This window comes from Ylistrum balloti, unplaced genomic scaffold (genome assembly GCF_031769215.1).
Source record: "Ylistrum balloti isolate Yb309-2 unplaced genomic scaffold, AGI_CSIRO_Ybal_v1 Utg370116, whole genome shotgun sequence".
Lineage (NCBI taxonomy): Eukaryota > Metazoa > Mollusca > Bivalvia > Pectinida > Pectinidae > Ylistrum > Ylistrum balloti.
Genome location: NW_026782135.1, coordinates 2,636 through 25,951, shown reverse-complemented (window position 1 = coordinate 25,951; position 23,316 = coordinate 2,636). Strand labels below are relative to the sequence as shown.

At 36.8% G+C, this 23,316-nt stretch overlaps 2 protein-coding genes and 1 long non-coding RNA gene across 3 annotated transcripts in view; 2 read left to right on the top strand and 1 right to left on the bottom strand.

Annotated features, from left to right (window-relative positions):
- Positions 1 to 1,309, bottom strand: part of LOC132550274 (transcription elongation factor SPT5-like) — a 61,467-nt gene extending 60,158 nt beyond the window's left edge. The window contains exon 1 of the mRNA XM_060214321.1: positions 1,280 to 1,309. The gene's annotated coding sequence lies outside the window, so the exon portion shown is untranslated. The remainder of the gene's footprint in view (positions 1 to 1,279) is intronic.
- Positions 1,310 to 6,061: 4,752 nt separating this feature from the next.
- Positions 6,062 to 16,593, top strand: LOC132550273 (zinc finger CCCH domain-containing protein 6-like). Its single transcript, XM_060214319.1, has 8 exons — positions 6,062 to 6,152; positions 8,380 to 8,757; positions 9,964 to 10,193; positions 10,533 to 10,720; positions 11,717 to 11,988; positions 15,026 to 15,119; positions 15,619 to 15,792; positions 16,426 to 16,593. Exons 2-8 carry the CDS (start codon positions 8,432 to 8,434, stop codon positions 16,591 to 16,593), a joined length of 1,452 nt encoding a protein of 483 aa, XP_060070302.1. The 5' UTR covers positions 6,062 to 6,152; positions 8,380 to 8,431.
- A 5,485-nt stretch (positions 16,594 to 22,078) lies between these two features.
- On the top strand, positions 22,079 to 22,922 carry LOC132550284 (uncharacterized). The gene is made up of 3 exons (XR_009554215.1): positions 22,079 to 22,182; positions 22,551 to 22,632; positions 22,763 to 22,922. It is a non-coding gene; the product is annotated as an uncharacterized LOC132550284 (long non-coding RNA).
- The last annotated feature ends 394 nt before the right edge of the window (positions 22,923 to 23,316 follow it).

Here is a 23,316-nt window from a genome sequence, read left to right as displayed (position 1 = left end):
TCACATTTGCTCTCTATACCCCTGGAACATGGCAAAATTGATGGTTCCCCATGCAACACCTTGTGGACAGGACAAAAAGACTGGCATGATCATTTGATGTACACCAAACAAAACTTGAGGTAAGTTGTAATGGTTTGCAGTTTGGTGTCGCTCCTTAAAATTGTAATCTTAAAAAGGATCATCATGTGATTGGTCACTTTTCCCTCCGTGGACCAATCAAAGTACTTCACTTGTGCCTTCAATTTTGCCATGACATGTTCCACTGACATCCAACTTCAAAGTCATTTCCACATACTGTATATTATGAAAACAACCAACTGAACCATAACCTAAGGGACAACTTCATTGTCATGTGCACAGCAGAGAATTTGGTGGCCCAAACACACCAGTCCAGAAAATGTGTAATCCAGACAACTTACTCATATTAATACTAAATTACGCAGATCATTTTAATTTAAATTCAAAAAATGTAAATAGCTGAAGGCATTTGGAATAATGAACAGGGAAGTGTTAACCACTTTATACACTGTTTGTCACCAAATTTCATTGAGTAGTCCAAGTAAATAATGTAGAGACAAGTGAATTTATTTCATGCATGTGCTACTTGGAAAATTTTGTCATCAACACCCAAAAGAATCGAAAAACTTGACAAGATAATTTCAAATGTGCTCTAAACTTCTACAAAAGCATATAAGGACAAGTAGCATACTGTGAATCCTCTTTTTCCGTTATTCAATGTAAAAGAGGCAATTATTTACTTCTAGGTCTTAAAAGCGGGGACCTCTGGTTTACTAGTCTGATGCTCAATCGGGCTTAAGAGATGGTCTGTATTGCTGGGCGGTATATTGACTGGAGCTTTGACTGGAGCTGTGTCTGAGCGATCTCAGGGGCAGATTTTTTTCTAAAGTGAATGTTTTGATGATTTTTTATAAAATATAGGCCAAATGTATATATACCGTCAACAATAGATTATATTCACTATGGTGAGTATAAGTGCAAAATGTTTTTCCGGTCTCTGTATATTACGTTCACTCGAATCACATGAACTTATAGTCAAACTGTACCAACAGGAACTAGTTAAAATAACAGATAATATGGAAGAGAAAGTGCAGTGGGGGGGGGGGGGGGGGGTTTGAATAATTCCATGATCAATCATTGGATACATGTATGTTACAAACAGCCAGATGAACAAAGCATGCGATGTGTGAAGTCACCGGCGTCTTTTGTTATTAGGACTGTTAAAGCACACATTAAATATAACGGTTCGTGAAGTTCTTACCTTCTTTCCGTTCCACACTTCACGTTTTTATTTCAGCAGATGGCGCTTTACTCAGAACAAAAACCGGCGTTTAGTTTCGTACTTTTAGCACTCTAGCAGTTATGTACTGCAATATTCAGGCCTAGTTGTTCTTTAAATATCACGTTGCTTAGTTGGTGGCATTATACACTCACGTCACTGGTTCAATACTCAAAGAATCATTGAAGTTTTCTAAATTTGGTTATTGGACTTGATTTTAAGAGTTCGCTCCCTTTACCTTATAAGCAAGCGACACCACGCATTTGAAAGCCGATTAGCGCGTACAGGTCAAGATTAGTCTGAGCAGGGATGCCTATCACGGAATAAGATAAAGATAAAGAAAGAAATTAAATACGATATTTTTCGGAATTCGATCTTGAAGATATTCAATATTTGTGTTTGCTTTGCGTTTTAATGTCTTACAAGATACAAGAATAATTATTTAAAGTCGCATGTTACAAGCTCTGTAGATCGAGCTACTCTTGCGACAACAAAAAATATTCTGATATCTACAACATAGGCATGCAGTTTAAAAAACAATACAGTCATAGCTATAACATAAGCACGAAATCAATCAAACAACACCTCTATTAAGCATACACAGCCATGAACATAAAAAATAAGTACACGTGCACATAAACTTCTTACATCACAGTGGAGTAATCCTATCACAGTAGATTATTCCTATCATAGTGAATTAATCTTATCACAGTGGATTATTCCTATCACAGTAGAGTAATCCTATCACAGTGGAGTAATCCTATCACAGTGGATTAATCCTACCACAGTGGATTATTCCTATCACAGTAGAGTAATCCTATCACAGTGGATTAATCCTACCACAGTGGATGATTCCTACCACAGTGGATTATTCCTATCACAGTAGAGTAATCCTATCACAGTGGATTAATCCTACCACAGTGGAGTAATCCTATCACAGTGGATTATTCCTATCACAGTGGATTATTCCTATCACAGTAGAGTAATCCTATCACAGTGGATTATTCCTATCACAGTAGAGTAATCCTATCACAGTGGATTAATCCTACCACAGTGGAGTAATCCTATCACAGTGGATTATTCCTATCATAGTGGATTATTCCTATCACAGTGGATTAATCCTACCACAGTGGAGTAATCCTATCACAGTGGATTATTCCTATCACAGTGGATTAATAATATCACAGTGGATTATTCCTATCATAGTGGAATAATCCTATCACAGTGGATTAATCCTATCACAGTGGATTAATCCTATCACAGTGGAGTAATCCTATCACAGTGGATTATTCCTATCACAGTGGATTATTCCTATCACAGTGGAGTAATCCTATCACAGTGGATTATTCCTATCACAGTGGAGTAATCCTATCACAGTGGATTATTCCTATCACAGTGGATTAATAATATCACAGTGGATTATTCCTATCATTGTGGAATAATCCTATCACAGTGGATTAATCCTATCACAGTGGATTAATCCTATGGCAGTGGATTATTCCTATTACAGTGGATTATTCCTATCACAGTGGATTATTCCTATCACAGTGGATTAATAATATCACAGTGGAGTAATCCTATGGCAGTGGATTATTCCTATCACAGTGGATTATTTCTATCACAGTGAATTATTCCTATGACAGTGGAGTAATCCTACCACAGTGGATGATTCCTATAACAGTGGATTAATCCTATCACAGTGGATTATTCCTATCACAGTGGAATAATCCTATCACAGTGGATTAATCCTATCACAGTGGATTAATCCTATGACAGTGGATTATTCCTATCACAGTGGATTAATCCTATCACAGTGGAGTAATCCTATAACAGTGGATTATTCCTATCACAGTGGAGTAATCCTATCACAGTGGATTATTCCTATCACAGTGGATTAATAATATCACAGTGGATTATTCCTATCATAGTGGAATAATCCTATCACTGTGGATTATTTCTATCACAGTGGATTATTCCTATCACAGTGGAGTAATCCTATCACAGTGGATTATTTCTATCACAGTGGATTAATCCTATCACAGTGGAGTAATCCTATAACAGTGGATTATTCCTATCACAGTGGAGTAATCCTATCACAGTGGATTATTCCTATCACAGTGGATTAATAATATCACAGTGGATTATTCCTATCATAGTGGAATAATCCTATCACTGTGGATTATTTCTATCACAGTGGATTATTCCTATCACAGTGGAGTAATCCTATCACAGTGGATTATTTCTATCACAGTGAATTATTCCTATGACAGTGGAGTAATCCTATCACAGTGGATTATACCTATCACAGTGGATTATTCCTATCACAGTGGATTATTCCTATCACAGTGGAGTAATCCTATCACAGTGGATTATTCCTATCACAGTGGAGTAATCCTATCACAGTGGATTATTCCTATCACAGTGGATTAATAATATCACAGTGGATTATTCCTATCATAGTGGAATAATCCTATCACAGTGGATTATTTCTATCACAGTGGATTATTCCTATCACAGTGGAGTAATCCTATCACAGTGGATTATTTCTATCACAGTGAATTATTCCTATGACAGTGGAGTAATCCTATCACAGTGGATTATACCTATCACAGTGGAATAATCCTATCACAGTGAATTATTCCTATGACAGTGGAGTAATCCTATCACAGTGGATTATTCCTATCACAGTGGATTAATCCTATCACAGTGGATTATTCCTATCACAGTGAATTAATCCTATCACAGTGAATTATTCCTATGCCAGTGGAGTAATCCTATCACAGTGGATTAATCCTATCACAGTGGATTAATCCTATGACAGTGGATTATTCCTATCACAGTGGATTAATCCTATCACAGTGGAGTAATCCTATAACAGTGGATTATTCCTATCACAGTGGAGTAATCCTATCATAGTTGATTATTTCTAACGCAGTGGATTATTCCTATCGCAATGGAGTAATCCTATCACAGTGGATTAATCCTATCACAATGGATTATTCCTATCACAGTGTATTAATCCTATCACATTGGATTAATCCTTATCATAGTGGATTATTCATATCACAGTGGAATAATCCTATCACAGTGGATTATTCCCATCACAGTGGATTATTCCCATCACAGTGGATTATTTCTATCACAGTGGATTATTCCTATCACAGTGGAGTAATCCTATCATAGTGGATTATTCCCATCACGGTGGATTATTCCCATCACAGTGGATTATTCCTATCACAGTGGAATAATCCTATCATAGTGGATTAATCCTGTCACTGTGGATTATTCTTATCACAGTGGATTATTTCTATCACAATGGATTAATCCTGTCCTATCACAGTGGATTAACCCTATCCTACCACAGTGGATTAATCCTATAACAGTGGATTAATCCTACCACAGTGGATGATTCCTATCACAGTGGAGTAATGTTTTTTTTTTTTTTTTTTTGGGGGGGGAGGCCGGGGGAGGATTGTTATTGTTACATAGAGTCAAATTTTACCGTAGCAATGGACATATTTATGATGTATCCAGTGATTGTGAGTCTATATCTCTGGTATGTTAACAGTGATGCTAACATGTTAACTTATACAACTTCTTTATTATTTATAGCATCTGTATATACAGAATCTTAATTATAATATTGTTTACGAAATGGCTAATTTATTATCAGCGATCAGTTCGTGTTAAGAAACCTCAATTACATTAAGTTTGGCGGATTTTTCATTGTGACGTCATAAATTCATAACGACATTTACAATATTACGTCACGAAATACAGAGAAATAGGGCCTAAGAAATATCACTGACTGAGAAATAGTCTATATTTATGTCCGTGGTTTATCCTCAATTTAGATTTTTGATTGGTTTGGTTGCAAAGGTATTATAAATTACAAGATAAAGAAAATTTTCGACTCGTTTGAATTGTTAGAAATTACACATAAAAATGTGAATTGTGTTTACAAAACTTCTGCAAACAGCACTTGATATTTCGCATTACATGTTTTGTTTTCAGTACATAAATAATATTGTTTATAGATAATCTATCTGGTTATATACATAAATAATATTGTTTATAGATAATCTATCTGGTTATATACATAAATAATATTGTTTATAGATAATCTATCTGGTTATATACATTTGCATAAAGTGTCCACTTATATATATATTTATTATGAGAAATTCGTTTGTCCTAGGTGTTAGTACATTTCTGAGCAGTTTCAAAATACACGAGATAATCCACATTAGACATGCTTAGTATGTTAGGCATTTTACTTAAATAAAATAATGTGGATATTTTCCACGTTGTTTTCAAAACAGGACATCTTCTTTGAGCTTTAATGATAAAAAATTGTGTGTTCTTTTCGTTTACGTATAGGTATCATTGCAAGTATTCCATGCATTTGAGTCTGTCTTGGAATGATAAAGTAAATAATCCTTAATTGCTTTCTCTGGTCAAGAGTTATTATTTTCGTCAATATATTTTGTTGATTATCATAATACCTTTTTTTTACCTTAATCTCTATATCTATTCACTCGGTTGACATTTTAATTAGCGGTATTTTATTATCTTGTGACGTCCTTCAAGAACCTCAACATTGGCTTGGTTCGCCTTATTTGAACTTTGACCCAGCTAACTGAGATGGAAAAATTCCAGACAACTCGTGAGCCATCGGCGATCACGTGACTGAATAAAATTACGTCGCCATTTTGTTCGCAGTAGGAATGGCTAGTGAGCAATGTACTTGGGAAATTCTTACAAAAAATGGACGATAGTTGGACCTGTATATTTCACACAAACCGATCAGATCAAAGCTCAAGTTGAAAAGGCTTCAGTGACATGCTCTTTAACGGTATCTTTCCCAAATACTACAACTAAACCTTCCAAGTCTCTCCTTCTTGTGGCCCAACCCCTTGCGAAAATGTAGGGAGGTTTTCACAAGCAACACAAAGCGAATCCATGGATTGAGGATAGAAGGAATGTTTTTGCCGTCACATCCGCAACGAAAAATGTAGCACCGTCTAAGCACATATTTTGTGCAGCTGATTTTAAAAATGCTCAAGGAAATGACTGCATTATTTGCAGGCAAAGGTAGTGTAACAAAATATGCATAAATTATGCAAATGAGTTTAGCCATGTTGGTTTCTCTCACGAAATGTATTCGAAGTTTCCTACTAGCAATATTCTGGCTTATTCAGCGTTACGTAATTCAATATTTCAAAACAAAATAAACCATTTTAATATTGTGGCAAGGATTAGAATAAATCGCAGAAAGGTAAGGCATGTGGAAACGAAAAATACGGCAGCACGATGCTGTATTTTAGAACCCCAAGTTGACAGGGCACTATATCCGTAACAATTTTTGTCACACAACTTTATTTTCATTTCAAATTTTCTTAAAAACATTATTTTTTTGGATATTTTTTACGACTTGTCAGTGCTTGCGGAACTAAAGGAGGTGGGATTTCGTCGATGATGCTAGATTTATTTCTTGCCACTGCCGCCATCCCAGTAGACGGCACACAGGCCGTGGCGACATGGTGAAGGAACCCGGATGTAAGCAAATCACAAACACTGGCCAACGGGTTATTTATAGATCTTTCGTAATTGTCTGAGTGTATTTGTTTCCGTCTTCTTCTGCTGAGTTGACCGACGTTTCTTCATGTTTGGACTAGAGATTAAATGTGATGTTACATGTATGAACGGCGATATGATTAATATAGTCCAAGCCCATCAGACATCGTAAAACATAAAGAACTATTTTTTCGTGCGGAACAACCGCGTGATTTGTATTGACACAAACATGTGAACAACACGTGGTCGCTCACCTGACGATTCACGTTCAAGGTAGAACGCTTATTCTTGGACGAGGGAAAGACCACATTCATCATTATCGTAATCCATGGATTCGCAATGTGATTTCCAACACGTTATGCACGTGTGTACAAAGTGAACAAAGAAAAGAGAGTTCCTTCTTGGACCATATCCCACTTAATGTGATTTAAGCATAAAAAATATGAAAAGAACGCCCTATTACGCCACTTCCTGTGAAGTTGATATTCTTATCAAAAGAAAAATAATTTTAAATGGAATACAAAGATCACTTAACCTGCATTGAAAAGACAAGAAAATCAAGTTCCATCACATTGCCAAATCATTTAAATAATTGTCTTTAGTAGTAAAAATATAGATATACTGTTTACCCCAGAGACATGTTACATATGTCCCTGTTTACTCTGAAGAAATTATGTGAAATGAAAGTATTAACTAGAAAGATATAACATACAATGAGCTTGATATATACCTACATATTTCAATTCTAAAATTAATTTCAATTTAATTCTTCAATATAGAAATTATACATATGTTGTTTAATGAAATAATGAAAAAATGTAAAATAAGAGTGTTAAAGCAGAAAGATGTTAAGTACAATGAGGCCGACCCTTTCCCCCCACCCCCTAATTTTGAAATGATTACAACTATTCAGATCATGAGAACAACTTGTTGGTCTGACTTAAACATCAATGCAGCATGTGTCTCATCCCCACCCTCCCCACATCCCACTACACTGCAGAATAGATACATTTAATATGACTTTGCTCCACAATGTTGGCATTGATATGTGGATGGACACTGGTCCTCCCTACCCTAATTTATTGGGTTGTCTCCCTTAAAGAATAGCTTAACTGTCAAATATTTTGTAACCGTTTGTCAATCTACGTAAGTGACTACTCTCGCTGGGGTCTAAATGATCTATAAAATGATTCATGAGAATTATCAAAGAAATTTATAAGTTTACAAAGGCCAATAGAAAATTGCGTCCAAGTAAAACATCACTATGAGTTAGATTTTATTCCGGCAGAAAACTAACTTAAAAAAGAGAAAGAGAGAAATAGGAAAATGGAGAATCGTAAATATGATAGAGTACCTTCCCATTTCTCTCATGTTGTAAAAAGAAATTTTTGATGTAAAAAAATATTATCCAAGAGACTTTCGAAAGGTTTGAGCCAAAACATGTACTTGCCTTGTAATCCTTCCATAACAAATCTCTCAGTTTTGTATTCTGTGTAAAATTTCAGAGGAAAAGTAAAGACTTGTGTGATGACTGTCATCAAGTGAAACTATGTGACAATGGAAATGGCTGAGGACATTACCGAAAATGATCAATATGGAGATACCCAACCATTGAATTCTGACGGAGAAGAAAATAGTTATGAGGAAGAATACAGATCTGAAAGGCGACTTAGAAAGAGTTTTAGTGACCCTGATGATAGGTGTTACGTAGATGATGTGCAAGATGGAGATGTGAATTATGTTAACGATTATGATAAACCTGTGAAACGGAGACGTTCAGGGGGGGATAATTCTGATGGTGATAGTGATTACAGATATCATTCTCGACATCGCTCAATCGATCGAGATAGGGATCATGGAAGTCATCGTCGACGCCATCACAGGTACATAGAAAATCAAAATAAATTTTATAGCTTTTTTTTGGTAATTTCCCCTTCTTTAGCTCCCCTGGGCTGAAGGACTAGTGAGCTTATGCCAAACCACATAGGGAGGGGTAGGGGGTAACAAATTTTATATAAATGGTGAGTCTGTGCTTCTAGGAGCCCGAGGGGATGGGTCCCAAATGGAAAATTTTGAAATCCTACTTAACCTGTAAGACTCATAGGATTTTGCCTAAACTTTTTGTGAATTGCAGCACGCAGAGGTCAAGAGGAGTAAATTCTGTACAAACGATGGGTTTGGACCCCTATGTTTGGCAGGTCGCACCAAATATTGGGAATGGAGCAAATCCTTTAAATTATTTTCAGTTGCAGGAATGTCTGAATTCTGCCCCAATTTGTTCTAAAGCTTCCTTGGACGAAAGGGAATCAGTATGGTATAAATGGTGGGTCTCGGGCCCCCGAAAGTTTGAAGTGTGGGGGCCCAATAGGGGGAAAAAAGGACTAATTCTTTTGTTATTCTTTTGTTATAGAAATACCTGGGGAGGGAGGGGTGGGGCCAAGTAAGAAAAGGAAAACAAATTCTCTAAAATCCTACTCCATCTGTAGGACTGAATCAATTTTGTATAAACAGTGGGGCCTAGTCCCTTAGATAGGCAGGGCAATGCACATATACATTCATATGTGTAGAAGAAATAGATAAAATTTTTCAAAGTCCTTTTTCTGTGGAAATGCCAGGATTCTTGGAGGGACAGGGCCAAAGGTTTGGACCTAACAGGGAAATTATTCTTTCTTTTTTAAATTCTTTGTTAAATGATTCAGTTGATTCAGCCAGTTTAGCGATACAGGCCTATAGGCATCTTGTATTGTTTCAAAGTTGAAAATTGTACAGCTGTCTAAAAACATAAATCACCTCAGGGCTAGGAAGATATATAAGTAATTATTTATCAATCACTTGCATCAATTTTTCACTAAGTTAATCTCAAATATTGTTATTGTATGAATTACAAATTAATGGTGTTGAATGAAAAACTTTTTATTTATCATCTATGCCAATATCATATCTATTTATAAGACAGCTAAATTCCCAATTACCATAAAGTATGTCTAGTCCCTTGAACGCATCTGAAGGTTATGTCAATGCAATGTTTCATTCAGACTTTAATACATGTCTCACAACAACAGCTTAAGAGTGATATACTAATTTGTCAGGTCACGAAAGAGAGATAGAGAGAGATCACGGCACTCACGTCGTAACAATGATTCACGTAGCAGTCAGGAGCTGGAAGCGGAATTAGAGGATGGTGAATTGGAGGACGGAGAGTTAGACGATGATGATAACAATGATGTACAAGAAAACAATGCGCCAACCAAACTCTCTCCCCCAAAATTAGATAGGAAGGAAAACAGTGAAAGATCTTCACCAAAGAAACATGGCACAGGTCAGTGTCAGCAGGGTTTTCCCTCAAAAACCTTCATTATTTCTCCATAAATTGATGACATCAAAATTAACAAGAGAATCAGTAGAATGGAAGGTTGCTTACCCAATATATGCTAGAACTTTCATGTTGATACCTCTTATAGTTTTTGTGTTATACTCCAGGCAAAATTTAAGTATGGAAAATAACAAAGGGCAATACCCAAAATAATACATCAGAAATGGTCATTGTTGAGTTTCCTGCCTATTCTTACTAAATTCTTCAATACATTCTATTGGTGGTATCCTTAAATAAAATCTGGAGTCCAGAAGAGGGGACTGTAATGATAACCTTCTGATACAGGTCAAACTGAGGGCCATAACCCCCAACACATAGATTATCCAGAGGCTAGAGAAAGTGAAGAGGAAGAAGAAGGAAACATAGAAGATAATGAACGGAAACGTCCGCGGAAGGATGATCATGATGAAAGGAAACGACGAAAAGAAAAACGTGACAAAGACAAAAGACGAAAACAACAAAAGGAAGACAAGGTAAAGTTAGCATGGAATGTTTGTTACTGTTCATTTCCTCTCTATAAATGAGTTGTTGCTGTTCATTTCCTCTCTGTAAGTGAGTTGTTACTGTTCATTTCCACTCTGTAAATGAGTTGTTACTGTTCATTTCCTCTGTAAGTGAATCATTGCTGTTCATTTCCTCTCTGTAAGTGAGTTGTTACTGTTCATTTCCTCTCTGTAAGTGAGTTGTTACTGTTCATTTCCACTCTGTAAATGAGTTGTTACTGTTCATTTCCTCTGTAAGTGAATCATTGCTGTTCATTTCCTCTCTGTAAATGAGTTGTTACTGTTCATTTCCTCTCTGTAAGTGAGTTGTTACTGTTCATTTCCTCTGTAAGTGAATCATTGCTGTTCATTTCCTCTCTGTAAATGAGTTGTTACTGTTCATTTCCACTCTGTAAATGAGTTGTTACTGTTCATTTCCTCTGTAAGTGAATCATTGCTGTTCATTTCCTCTCTGTAAGTGAGTTGTTACTGTTCATTTCCTCTCTGTAAGTGAGTTGTTACTGTTCATTTCCACTCTGTAAATGAGTTGTTACTGTTCATTTCCTCTGTAAGTGAATCATTGCTGTTCATTTCCTCTCTGTAAGTGAGTTGTTACTGTTCATTTCCTCTCTGTAAGTGAGTTGTTACTGTTCATTTCCTCTCTGTAAGTGAGTTGTTACTGTTCATTTCCACTCTGTAAATGAGTTGTTACTGTTCATTTCCTCTGTAAGTGAATCATTGCTGTTCATTTCCTCTCTGTAAGTGAGTTGTTACTGTTCATTTCCTCTCTGTAAGTGAGTTGTTACTGTTCATTTCCACTCTGTAAATGAGTTGTTACTGTTCATTTCCTCTCTGTAAGTGAGTTGTTACTGTTCATTTCCACTCTGTAAATGAGTTGTTACTGTTCATTTCCTCTGTAAGTGAATAATTGCTGTTCATTTCCTCTCTGTAAGTGAATCATTGCTGTTCATTTCTTGGTGTTTGCAGAAAAAGAAGAAACGACGTGAATACCATGACTTAGACAGGGTGGAAGAGGATTATGACCAAGCTTGGGGTACTGGCACAGACAAACACTCTTCTAGAGGTTCGCGAGGCAGCTTCGACCGAAGCCCACCTGGTCCATATGAGGATCGTTTTGATGACGTGGAGCAGTATGAGAAAACCTACAATAGCCCACCAGGCCACTACGACAGCCCGTATGATAGTCCTCCTGGCCCATATGATAGCCCTTCGTATGATGAGGACTCTGATGGAGAAATGTATGTACACTGTTTGCTTATATAGTGTTTTCTTTATTAACAAAATACAGAGATAACCACAAAGCAAAACCTATAATGGTTTATTGCTATACATGATTACATGCATAGATACATAGTATCATTAGGGCTTTTCACCAACTGGTGAAAAGACCTATTGTTTTTGATATGGTTCTTATTATTCTTATTATTCTTTTTCTTATTATTCTTCTTCCAATTTTGTGGGTTCGTAATCTTTTAAATTGTAAAAGCTAGACATACAGTCTATTCACCTATTAGTAGATACGTATATGAAGTTGTCTATGCCGATTTTTTAAGTAGGTCAAAAATCCAATATGGTCGCCATGACGTCATAACTCAAAAACTTAAAAACGGCTATATCTCAAAAACCATTGATTTTACAGAGTTTGTGCAATAATATTATTTGTAGAGAATTCCCATATTTAACTTTCTCTCGTGCCATATTAATACAAAATATGTCAGATAAAAAAGCTCGCTGTGGGGCGAAGTGTTCAAAATTTAACAAATTTTTTTTTTGTCAATTTTGAATTTTCTTGAAATTTTCTTCTTCAGATCGATGCAGAATGTCCTACCGATGAATTTAGTGTTTTCAGTTCTTCTGAAATGTTTACCATTTCTGCTGTATGCCATTTTGAAAATTTTCTTTGATCTTTTGAAAATGCCGACAAATAGGAAAAACTCATTCTAGATCAATATTGATGGGCTATATTTTATCAAATTGTTACTGAGAAGATTTCCACAGATGTCTTCTACCATTTAGTGACATTTACAAATTAATCGGAAAAACAAAAATGGCCGCCATAACGTCATTTCCGATTTTACCTAAAATGCCGTAACTCAAGAACTGTTTAAGCTAGTGACCTCAGTTTTAATCATATTGTGTAAATTAAAAAGAAAACACTTTCCACAAGAAAAAATCTGGGATCAAAGGTCAACTTCCGGTTTTCGGTAGGGGTAAAAGTTCAAAAGTGTTATTTTCAGTTACAAAATATGACAAACTTCTTCTCAAGTTATGCAAAGCCTTGGGTCTTGATATTTCATGTGTTAGATGTCTGTTTAATTATATATCAAGTCTGTCAATATAAATGACCTTGACCCACTTTCAAGGTCACAGGGGTCAATTATGTAAAAATCGTTAAATGGTAATTTCCCCATTGTTAAGCTGCCAAAAGTCTTCAACTTTGGACATAAATATTCTGTGGATATTTCCTGTCGAATGATATAAGAGAAACGTACCTCAAAATTCAACTTCCGGCTGAGCAGTATGAGAAAGTTGAAAAGTGTTATTAAGAGTACCAATCTTTGAAAAACTTCTACTCAAGTTCTGAAAGGCCTAGAGGCTCTATATTTTACATATATGAAGCATATGTAACTGGCAACAAAGTTTGATAATATAAATGACCTTGACCCACTTTTAAGGTCACAGAGGTCAATTAACTAAGAATCGTTAAATGACAGTTTCTCACTTTCTAGAAGGCACACAATGATGAAAATTGATTATAAACATTCTGTGGACACTTGCTATTGATCGCTATAAGAAAAACTTCCCTCGAAATGTCAACTTCCGGTTTCCGAAAGGGCACAAATTTAGAAAGAGCTATTTACAGTACCAATCTTTGAAGAAACTTCTTCTCAAGTTCTGGAAGGCCTAGAGGCTTGATATTTCACATATAAGAAGCATATGTAACTGGCAACAAAGTTTGGTAATATAAATGACCTTGACCCACTTTCAAGGTCACAGATGTCAATTAACTAAAAATCGTTAAATGACAGTTTCTCAATTTCTAGAAGGCATACAATGATGAAAATTGATAATAAACCTTCTATGGAGACTTCCTATTGATTGTCATAAGAAAAACTTCCCTCGAAATGTCAACTTCCGGTTTCCGAAAGGGGTCAAAGTTCAAATATACCAAATAGGGTACCAGTGTTCAACAATCTTCTTGTCAAGTTTCACAAGGTCTAGAGAACTAATATTGGGGATATATTGATCATCAGATGTTACATTATAAGGCTTGCCAATATGAATAACCTTGACCGACATTCAAGGTCACTGGGGTCAAATATGTTTTGAACCTTTAAAAAGTGTATTTCTACGTTATTGTGTAGTTATATCTCCTTAACGTTTCAAGATTCAAAGTTCATCTTTAGATATGTTGTAGAGATTAACAAACAAGGAAACTTTCTCATATATTGTTATCAGGATAAATGTCAACTTCCGGTCAACTTGTTACCAAAGAAGTGAAAAGCCCGCAAAATTGTTAACAACAATTTCTAGTTTTGATATAAATTGAAATGTTTTGATAAGAGAATGGTATTATATAACACAAATGTGAAAATATCAGCCTACACAGCCTCCAAAGTGTGTGGTTTGATGTTTTATATCCATGGTAGTTGGTGTTTCAAAAGATGCTGGAAAAAATGGACCAGTCTGTTTTGTAATGGTTGTGTCCATGGTCAACGCACTTTACCCTCGTTACTCAGGATGACATGTGATAGACCTCCCATTTGTCATCTCATAATGACACTGACTAGTAATGGGACTATAATCGTATATAATCAATTGTTTAACCTCATTTGATGTGATGATCAATTGTAATTTTTCATAATCTATCATCGGTACCATAATATTGTCTTTTGTTTTAGCGAAAACAAAATTCATATTATGCATAATAGAGATGCTAATTGCCAACAATATTCATTCAATTGCAAATTATAGGTAAATGAGGTATCTTAGCTTAAAAGTTACAAAAAAAAAGAAGAAAATATTCCCTTAATGGAGAATGCATTAGCTTTCTTTAAATGTTAAACATAGCCAGACAATTATGTAATCAATTAACTACATTGGAAAGCCAATCAGATTTCTCATTACTAACGCTGGCTGTCCTTAGGGGTGATATATCCCACAAACAAACAAAGAGTTCTAGCTTGTGTTAATCTGTAAATAATCTTACCAATCGACTGTACAACGAAATGTTACACAATGACTTCATGTTAAGTGTACTGACTTGTGTTTTAGATATGAGCAAGGAAACCATAAGACAAGACGAACCATGATGAGTTTTGTAGAAGGAGAGTATGTTGATGCCAGTGTGGCTATTGATGATGGGGAGGTAACTCTTTTTCTATATTTCAACTATTCATTTAATCATCCTGATTGAAAAAGGAAATCCATGTAAATGATCTGATGTTCTGAAGAAGTACAAACATATAAATGATTTATTACAGGTTGTATGAATTACTGTCTCAACCAACAAACTGCTGAAACTGTTAATAGACACTTGTTAGGGAGTGTACTTTGTGGTAGGATGCATAGCTATGAAACATCAGCCACACAAAATACCAATGATCGTGTTCGTACTGAAAGAGATCAATAAAAAAGAAAGTTATTTTAAGTGGCCAATTATTTAGTGATATATCTGCCATATATTTATATATGTTTAGTGTATTACCTGTTTTCCTCCTTGCCAATTTATTCTGGTGAATATTGAATTTCTCATGGAGCTAGTGAAAAAATGACTCTACTTGCAAAATATGAAATGATATCACCCAGCCAGCAGGTTTTTGGATTTTTCATGATTGTTAAAGTCCAATAATGTTGAAATTTTCCAGAACATATACAAACAGAGTAGTTCCAATAAGAAAATGAAGCATATGAAACAAATGAAAAGGAAGATGGAGCGTCAACAGCAGGGTGATCAACCACCGAAAAAGAAACCATTATTGTTAACGCCAATGAATGAACGTCCAATCTGTAAATTCTTTAAGGAAGGAAAGTGCTCTAAGGTAATGAAGAAATGCCTGGAATTAAGACCCCAAAGTTTCAGAGTTGGATGATAAAGAGAATTTCAGTTTCTTGTAAAAGTTTCTGGTATTTTGGCTCTGAAATATCAGAGTTGGATGATAAAGAATCTGGTGTTTCGACTTTAAAATTGTAAGAGTCAGATGCAAAAGATGATTTTTGGCTTCTTTTTTTTATTTCCTTGCCATTTCATGATGAGGGGCATGGTACTTTTGTCACAATGTGAAAAATATTCGGGATCCTTGCCTAATTCTAGTTGGAATTTAAAAAGACAAAAACAAATCTGCAGGCAGGATGTCAGTTTGAGTAAACATCTTCAGAAGTCAATAACATTAAAAAAGTTCCAAAGTTCTCCTGGATTGCTGGATACTAATTATTTGTTATATCTGATGTTAAGCATGTCTCCTCAAGTGAAATGATTGTTGAATGTTTGATCCCATCAAAGGTAATGTTGAAGTTTGTATGATCCCCATTAAAACGTCCATTGTCAATTTTTCAATAGTAGGTGTCCAGATCTTGCTTTGCCTCTGAAACCCAAAGCATCTAGATTCAGTGAGCTGCTCTATTCTCAAATATCATTGTAAGAAATATGTTGAATGGTTTCCTTTTTTCCACAGGGAAATGATTGTCCATTCAATCATGACTACCGACCACCGAAAAAAATGGATCTCTGCAAGTTCTACTTAAATTCTCAGTGTTCTAAGGGAGACAGCTGTATATTTATGCACAATATCCTTTATAGAATCTTGATGAAATTATATCATCTTAACCAGATTATCACATAAGAGCTCACAGTCACCATCATGTCACCGTAGAGAGCTCATTGTCACCAACATGTTACACAAGAGAGCTCATTGTCACCAACATGTCACACAAGAGAGTTCATTATCACCAACATGTCACGCAAGGGATCTCATCACAAAATATCACACAAGGGATCTCATTATCACCAACATGTCACACAAGAGAGCTCATTATCACCAACATGTCACACAAGGGATCTCATTATCACCAACATGTCACACAAGAGAGCTCATTATCACCAACATGTCACACAAGAGAGCTCATTATCACCAACATGTCACACAAGAGAGCTCATCACCAACATGTCACACAAGAGAGCTCATTATCACCAACATGTCACACAAGAGAGCTCATTATCACCAACATGTCACACAAGAGAGCTCATTATCACCAACATGTCACACAAGAGAGCTCATTATCACCAACATGTCACACAAGAGAGCTCATTATCACCAACATGTCACACAAGAGAGCTCATTATCACCAACATGTCACACAAGAGAGCTCATTATCACCAACATGTCACACAAGAGTTTTATTTGACCACTTGTGTTAGAATTTTTCAGATAGATACAGTATATGAATATAGAAATTTTGATTTGTGTAAAACTCTGAATATTTATTGTAAACTGTTGTAAGAAATGATTTGGGAGAAATATTTCATAAGATATGGTAATTGTCCTTATTTAAAGCTTGATTATGCTCATTTGAATTTTGGACTGATAAAAAATTAAAATGACCGACAGGTCGCCATCTTGGATTTTTTCAATGAGGTTTGTTATTACTACATTTTGAAAAGTAATGGATGGATCTGTCTCAAATTTCATATGTTCGTTTCTTATGGTCTCTAGTTGTGCAAATGTGATTTTAGTACTGACCAGAAAAACAAAATTGCTGAAATCTTGGATTTTGACTTTGAAAGTTTGCTATTGCTGTTTCTTGAGAAGTACTTGATGGACTTACGAAAACGAGGCCAAGGAGGATGGCGGTCGCCTTGAATTCGCTCCGGCAATCTTTTGTATTCTCACCTACATTTATACGGTCTTCCTGGAGATACAAGGTATATACATATATACGGTTGATAAAGTGTTGAATTTGACTCATTGTGTCATTTTGGAAAAACTTCTGATCTGCTATTGAGTGTTTTTTGGTGTGACTATATGACTTCATACACTCTATATTTAGCCTCGCTATATAGGTAGTTTTGTATATACACACCATATTACAGTAGAGTGGGTACGCTGGAATTTTCGTCACGGTCTGATGATCCGCTATTATTAAGCTGTGTTGCCCGTTGTGCTCACGGAGGCGAAACTGCGTCTCCCTTTATTGGTCGCAATAACTTTATATTTTCACGTACGTGTTTGTAGTTTCAAGCATTATTACCAGTTCCGATCATGGCGTCAATCAGTGAGTCCTCTCAAGACCCGTCTCCTGCTGCGAAATCGTTTGACGATTCTTTATTCAAGCTTCCCAAAAATGAGTACATTGCCAAACTCTGTGAACTTTCATCAAATGCTGAAAGTAAAATTGCCTGGTACCGGGCCATTCTTTTCGACCGCGCTAAGGGTATTGACGGTTGCCCGACCTCTACTCTCGTTACTCGTAAGAATACCCTCAAGTGTCAAGCCTACTTGAAATATGCAAAAGACTGTTTCGCTTTACAACAGTTCTTGGATGGCGAATCCGTTTGTGAGATAGTAGATCTTTTCTCCTCTCAAAAACTTCCAAGGATGAATAGTCAGCTAGAAACTTCGGTTTTGGACTGTTCGAGCAACGTTATAGAGCAGCCTGCCCCTATCTCGCGCTCCGAGTTTGAATCACTTAAGTTTGAGGTGGCAAATTTGCACGCTTTGCTTCACGAATCCAGGGAGACTTCCAAAGTCCGTATTGACTCGGCGTTGGAGCTTCAAAAGAAACTGGACCAAGAAATGTCATCCCTTAAATCACAGTTAAATAAAGCTTGTGTGTCTATTAATAAAGTGTTTGACATTGACATTAAGCAAAGTTCTCCCCAGTCGTATTTTGCTGATAATATCCACTTGATAGCTTCCAAATTACTTTCTCTGGAAAAATTTAGGAAGTCGACTGCTTCTGAGATCGGCAACATTTCGAAGTTAATCAACGATAACAGCAGCGGTATCTCGCGCCTGAACGACGTCCGCTTTGGCAATTCGTCGGCTGTTCACAAAGACATTCGAGATATGAACGATCAGATCGCTACCTTCGCTAAGGACGTCCAGACTGCCTTAACCAATGCCTCCTCGGCTTCTAGTGGTGTTTCGTCTCTTAAATCTCGCATCCGGCAAATGGACTCAGAGATGAAAAATATTGCAGGAAAAGCAAAACACACAACTGACATTGCTGTGAAAGCTTTCGCCGAGGAACTTAGTGCTCAGTTAACCAAGTTTGAGGAATTTGTCCACGATGGCTTAAAGCCGCTCCCGACTGAGAAAGGCATTTCGCCTCCTAACATTCCTCATATAGCCCCACATGCAGCTCGTCTTGATCCTTCTCAGGCTTTTCACCGTCATGATGTCCAAACCTCCTCTGTACAGGATGAAGGAAGGACCGTTTCATGTGATGAGACCACTTCTCAAGGTTATGCTCTGTCATCGCCTAATGATGGTTCGTCTTCTCATACAAACCCATCTTGTGGCCAGCTGTCATCTCAGTTAATACAGTCGCCTCCCAGCTCACTTAGTCCAGATGGTCTCCAAAGAGCGAGAACTCCTCCGCCGGCAAATTCTCATGGATCATCTTGTGGTTTTGTGGCGGTTTCCAGACACAAAACTACACGTTTATTTCTTACCGGTATGTCAGCGGAATCTTGTTCTGTTGACGATATAAGAAGTTACCTACATGACCGTGGGGTCAATACCACTTTTGTTCGCCTTCTTAGAAGTAAGCGAAAGTTCTGTGTCTCTGCTAGGGTGAACGTTATTTCTTCTGATTTCCCCAAAACGAAGGAAGACAACTTCTGGCCCAAAGGTATCAGGTGTCGGAAATGGGTTTCCAATAACCGGTTCTACGGAAACGAGGCTGAAAACGCGCCCACACCTGATGGCGGGTTCGACTAGATCGGTTTACATTCTCAGTTTATCCATCTTTGCCCTGGTTATGTCAAACATTCGCTTGATGTCGTGGAACGTTACTGGCATAATGTCAGCTGCCTCTCATCTTCATGACGCGCTGACGACGGAACGCGTGGACATATGTGGAATATCTGAACACTGGCTTTATGAAGAGAACCTACATTTATTCGGTAGTATTCATCATAACTACCATTATTTCGCCATTTCAGACTTTTCACTGCATCCGCTAGCTGACCATCGTTCTCGTAAAGGAGGCGTCGCGTTGATGTGGCACAGTAAATTTAACGATCGTGTGTCAGTTGTGGACTCCGATGATGACAGGATTGTCATTATCAAACTCGTCCTTGACTTCGAAACTATTCATATCCTGCAAGTTTATTTTCCGACATCCCGATACGGCATGGACATGTACATCGAATATGTTCAAAAGCTAGATGAGCTCTGCTCGACTTTTTCCTTGTATGGCCCTGTAATTATCATGGGGGATTTTAATGCCCGTTTACAAGGCTCACGTGTTCCCGGATACGAAGATCAACGTGGAAGAATTCTTCAAAATTGTCTAGACCGTTTACAGTTGTTTGCGCTGTCAACTTCCAACCTCTGTAAAGGTCCTTTACATTCATATGTTCACTCAAAGGACGGTCCTACCTCCCTTATTGACCACATTATAATTAACACTAACTTGTTAGATCTTGTGAGTGAATGCTCTATTTTAGAACGTGGTTACCTTGACGTGTCGAACCACAGACCGATGATTTGTGAATTGGTATTTCCTAAGTTGGCTTCAGACGAAAATTCTTGTGAAAAACACTATCGTTTGTCTTTCAAATGGATCACCACAGGAGTCGCAAGGAATGTTGATGACTACCGTCAAGATCTTGTCTCACGTATCAATCTTTCATCCCTCCACACTGTACAGGAATTTAATTCCAAGGAAGCGGTTGACGATTACTCACGCGAGCTTCTGTCGTGTTTGCTAAAAGCATCAGAGCATACTTTGCCAAAACGTAAATTTTGTAAATTCTTGAAACCTTATTGGAACGATAAGCTCAGAGATCTTCATCGTAACATGTGGAAGTGTCGTCAAGTGTGGGTCAGTCAAGGTCGACCCCGTAATTCCTTATCCTACCGTAATTATAAGGAAGCCAAACGTGTTTTCAGAAACAGACACAGACAGGTGTCCGAGGAACACATTGTTAATTTAAATACTGAAATTGAAAACTATGCTGATCTGAATCAGAAGTCTTTTTGGTCGATGGTAAGAAAACGTTGCTCAAAAACATAGGGCGTCGCTGGGGCTGAAATGAATTTTAACGGCGACGTTATCCGAGATCCTAGCCGACTTGCGCTTCACTGGGGAAAATATTTTGCAGATGTTTATTCCTATTCATCCTGCGAGTGTTTCGATGCCCAGTTTAAGGAAAAAATTGACGACTCTGTAAAACGTATTCTTTCTACCCATGATTTAGGTAATGTCTCTTTTGAAGATTTCTCTTTGGATGAGGTCAAACGCGTCTGCAAGACACTCCCTACAGGCAAGGCGGCGGGATATGATCACATAGTCTATGAACACTTAATTTTTGCTGATGATATTTTGTACTATTGCCTATGCATGTTGTTCAACGCCTTCCACAGATTAGAATATGTTCCACCTTTGCTCACCAAGGGGCTTATTTGTACTTTATACAAAGGTCATAACAAACCTAAATGTGACCCTGATAGTTATCGAGCAATTTCCTTACTTCCTGTTCTTTCAAAAGTTTTTGAAAAATTACTACTGGTGCGTTTAGAGGCAACAGATCTCTTCAAGATTAATCCTTTGCAAAATGGTTTTCAAAAGAATGTCAGTAGTACAATGACCTCTTTCTTAGTACATGAATCGATTTCCTATGCCCGTGAAAACGAAAGTAAGTTGTTTGCTTGCTTCCTTGACGCTGCCAAAGCCTTTGATTGCGTCTGGCATAATGGCCTTTTGTTTAAATTGGCTAATATTGGTTTTAACTCGAAATTCGTCCATATTATTGCTTCACTATACGAAAATATGTTTAGTGCCGTTCTTCATCAAGGGTTTGTTTCCGATTGGTTCAAAGTTTGCCAGGGCACGCGTCAGGGAAGCATTATCTCCCCTTGGCTGTACACTGTTTTTATTAATGATTTACTGAATGAACTGTGCTTACTAGTCTGATGCTCAAATGATCAAGCTAAAGAGAAGTTTTCACCAGCCAACCAGTGACTTGCCCATAGTATGTACCATGATTTCATTATGTATTTTAACCTGACAGCATTCTAAGCAATTTCTATTCCCTGGACTTAAAAAAATCTTGTGAGAAATTTTGTTTTAGTAATTTCCTTGACCACTGATTATGTGAATTCCCTTGTAAATTTTTCCACACTGGAGCAAATTGTTACAGCGGTGACAACTGTAAGTTTTCTCATGATCCACTTACGGATGAAACAGCCCCTCTGGTGGATAAGGTGAGTTTTTATTGGCATTCATGTATGCTGTGATTGGATCTAACTTATCTCCCATTCCTCTAGTATTTAGCGTTGAATTTTCTGTACATTTCCATTGAATTACTTTGTAACTTGATTTTGTACAAGGATTGACCCAGTTGAGTGGCCTCATTATTCTGTGTTGTCTTGCTTTTAATAGTAAATAAATCTAGAGAATAATAATTCAGTAGAAATTGAAAGTTTAAGAAAATTGTGTAAGACATAAAGTATGTATACAAAGCCTGAATTATGTACTACAATGCTAAAATATAGTTTTCCTGTGTATCTTTATTGAATGATAAACAGAGTAAATTGTGTTCAAATGCTATAATAGACTTTCCTGTTCACAGTTTTACCAAGATTTCTCCTCCAGAGATGACGAAGCTTATGGTGATGGACAGAGAATGGGTCCCCCTCGACCAAGTCTCCTAGGTAACCAAACTAATGCATTGAAGTTTTATCCTTACCCACTAGTTGTGTCCTTTTTAATACTCATTCCTTTTGTTAACCAAATTCCACCAATAAATGAATCATATTTAATAGTGACAAAACATTTTTTCAGGATCACCGCCACGACACATGACAGAACAGTCTGAACGGGTTAAAAAGATTCCATCAATATTTGACATCAAAGTGTATCCACCAGGCCAAAGTCCAAAGAAACCTCCGCTTAATGAAGGCCCACCGAATGTACATCCACCTCCTCAAATGTGTGGTCCTCCCTCCAGGTAAGTAAGGCACTTAGCAATGGTCCACCAAATATTTATTACCCTCCTAAAATGTGTGGACCACCTTCTAGGTGTGTAACAAACCACTTGCCTTTATATTGTTTATCACAGAAAAGTATGGGTTTATATTGTTTATCACAGAAAAGGATGGGTTTATATTGTTTATCACAGAAAAGTATGGGTTTATATTGTTTATCACAGTAAAGTATGGGTTTATATTGTTTATCACAGAAAAGTATGGGTTTATATTGTTTATCACAGAAAAGTATGGGTTTATATTGTTTATCACAGAAAAGTATGGGTTTATATTGTTTATCACAGAAAAGTATGGGTTTATATTGTTTATCACAGAAAAGTATGGGTTTATATTGTTTATCACAGAAAAGTA

Coding starts and splice junctions, on each gene's coding strand:
- LOC132550273 (XM_060214319.1), top strand. CDS start 8,432: ATGGAAATGGCTGAGGACATTACCGAAAATGATCAATATGGAGATACC. Junction 10,194..10,532: donor ACCAAAGAAACATGGCACAG/GTCAGTGTCAGC, acceptor CTTCTGATACAG/GTCAAACTGAGGGCCATAAC. Junction 11,989..15,025: donor GAGGACTCTGATGGAGAAAT/GTATGTACACTG, acceptor CTTGTGTTTTAG/ATATGAGCAAGGAAACCATA.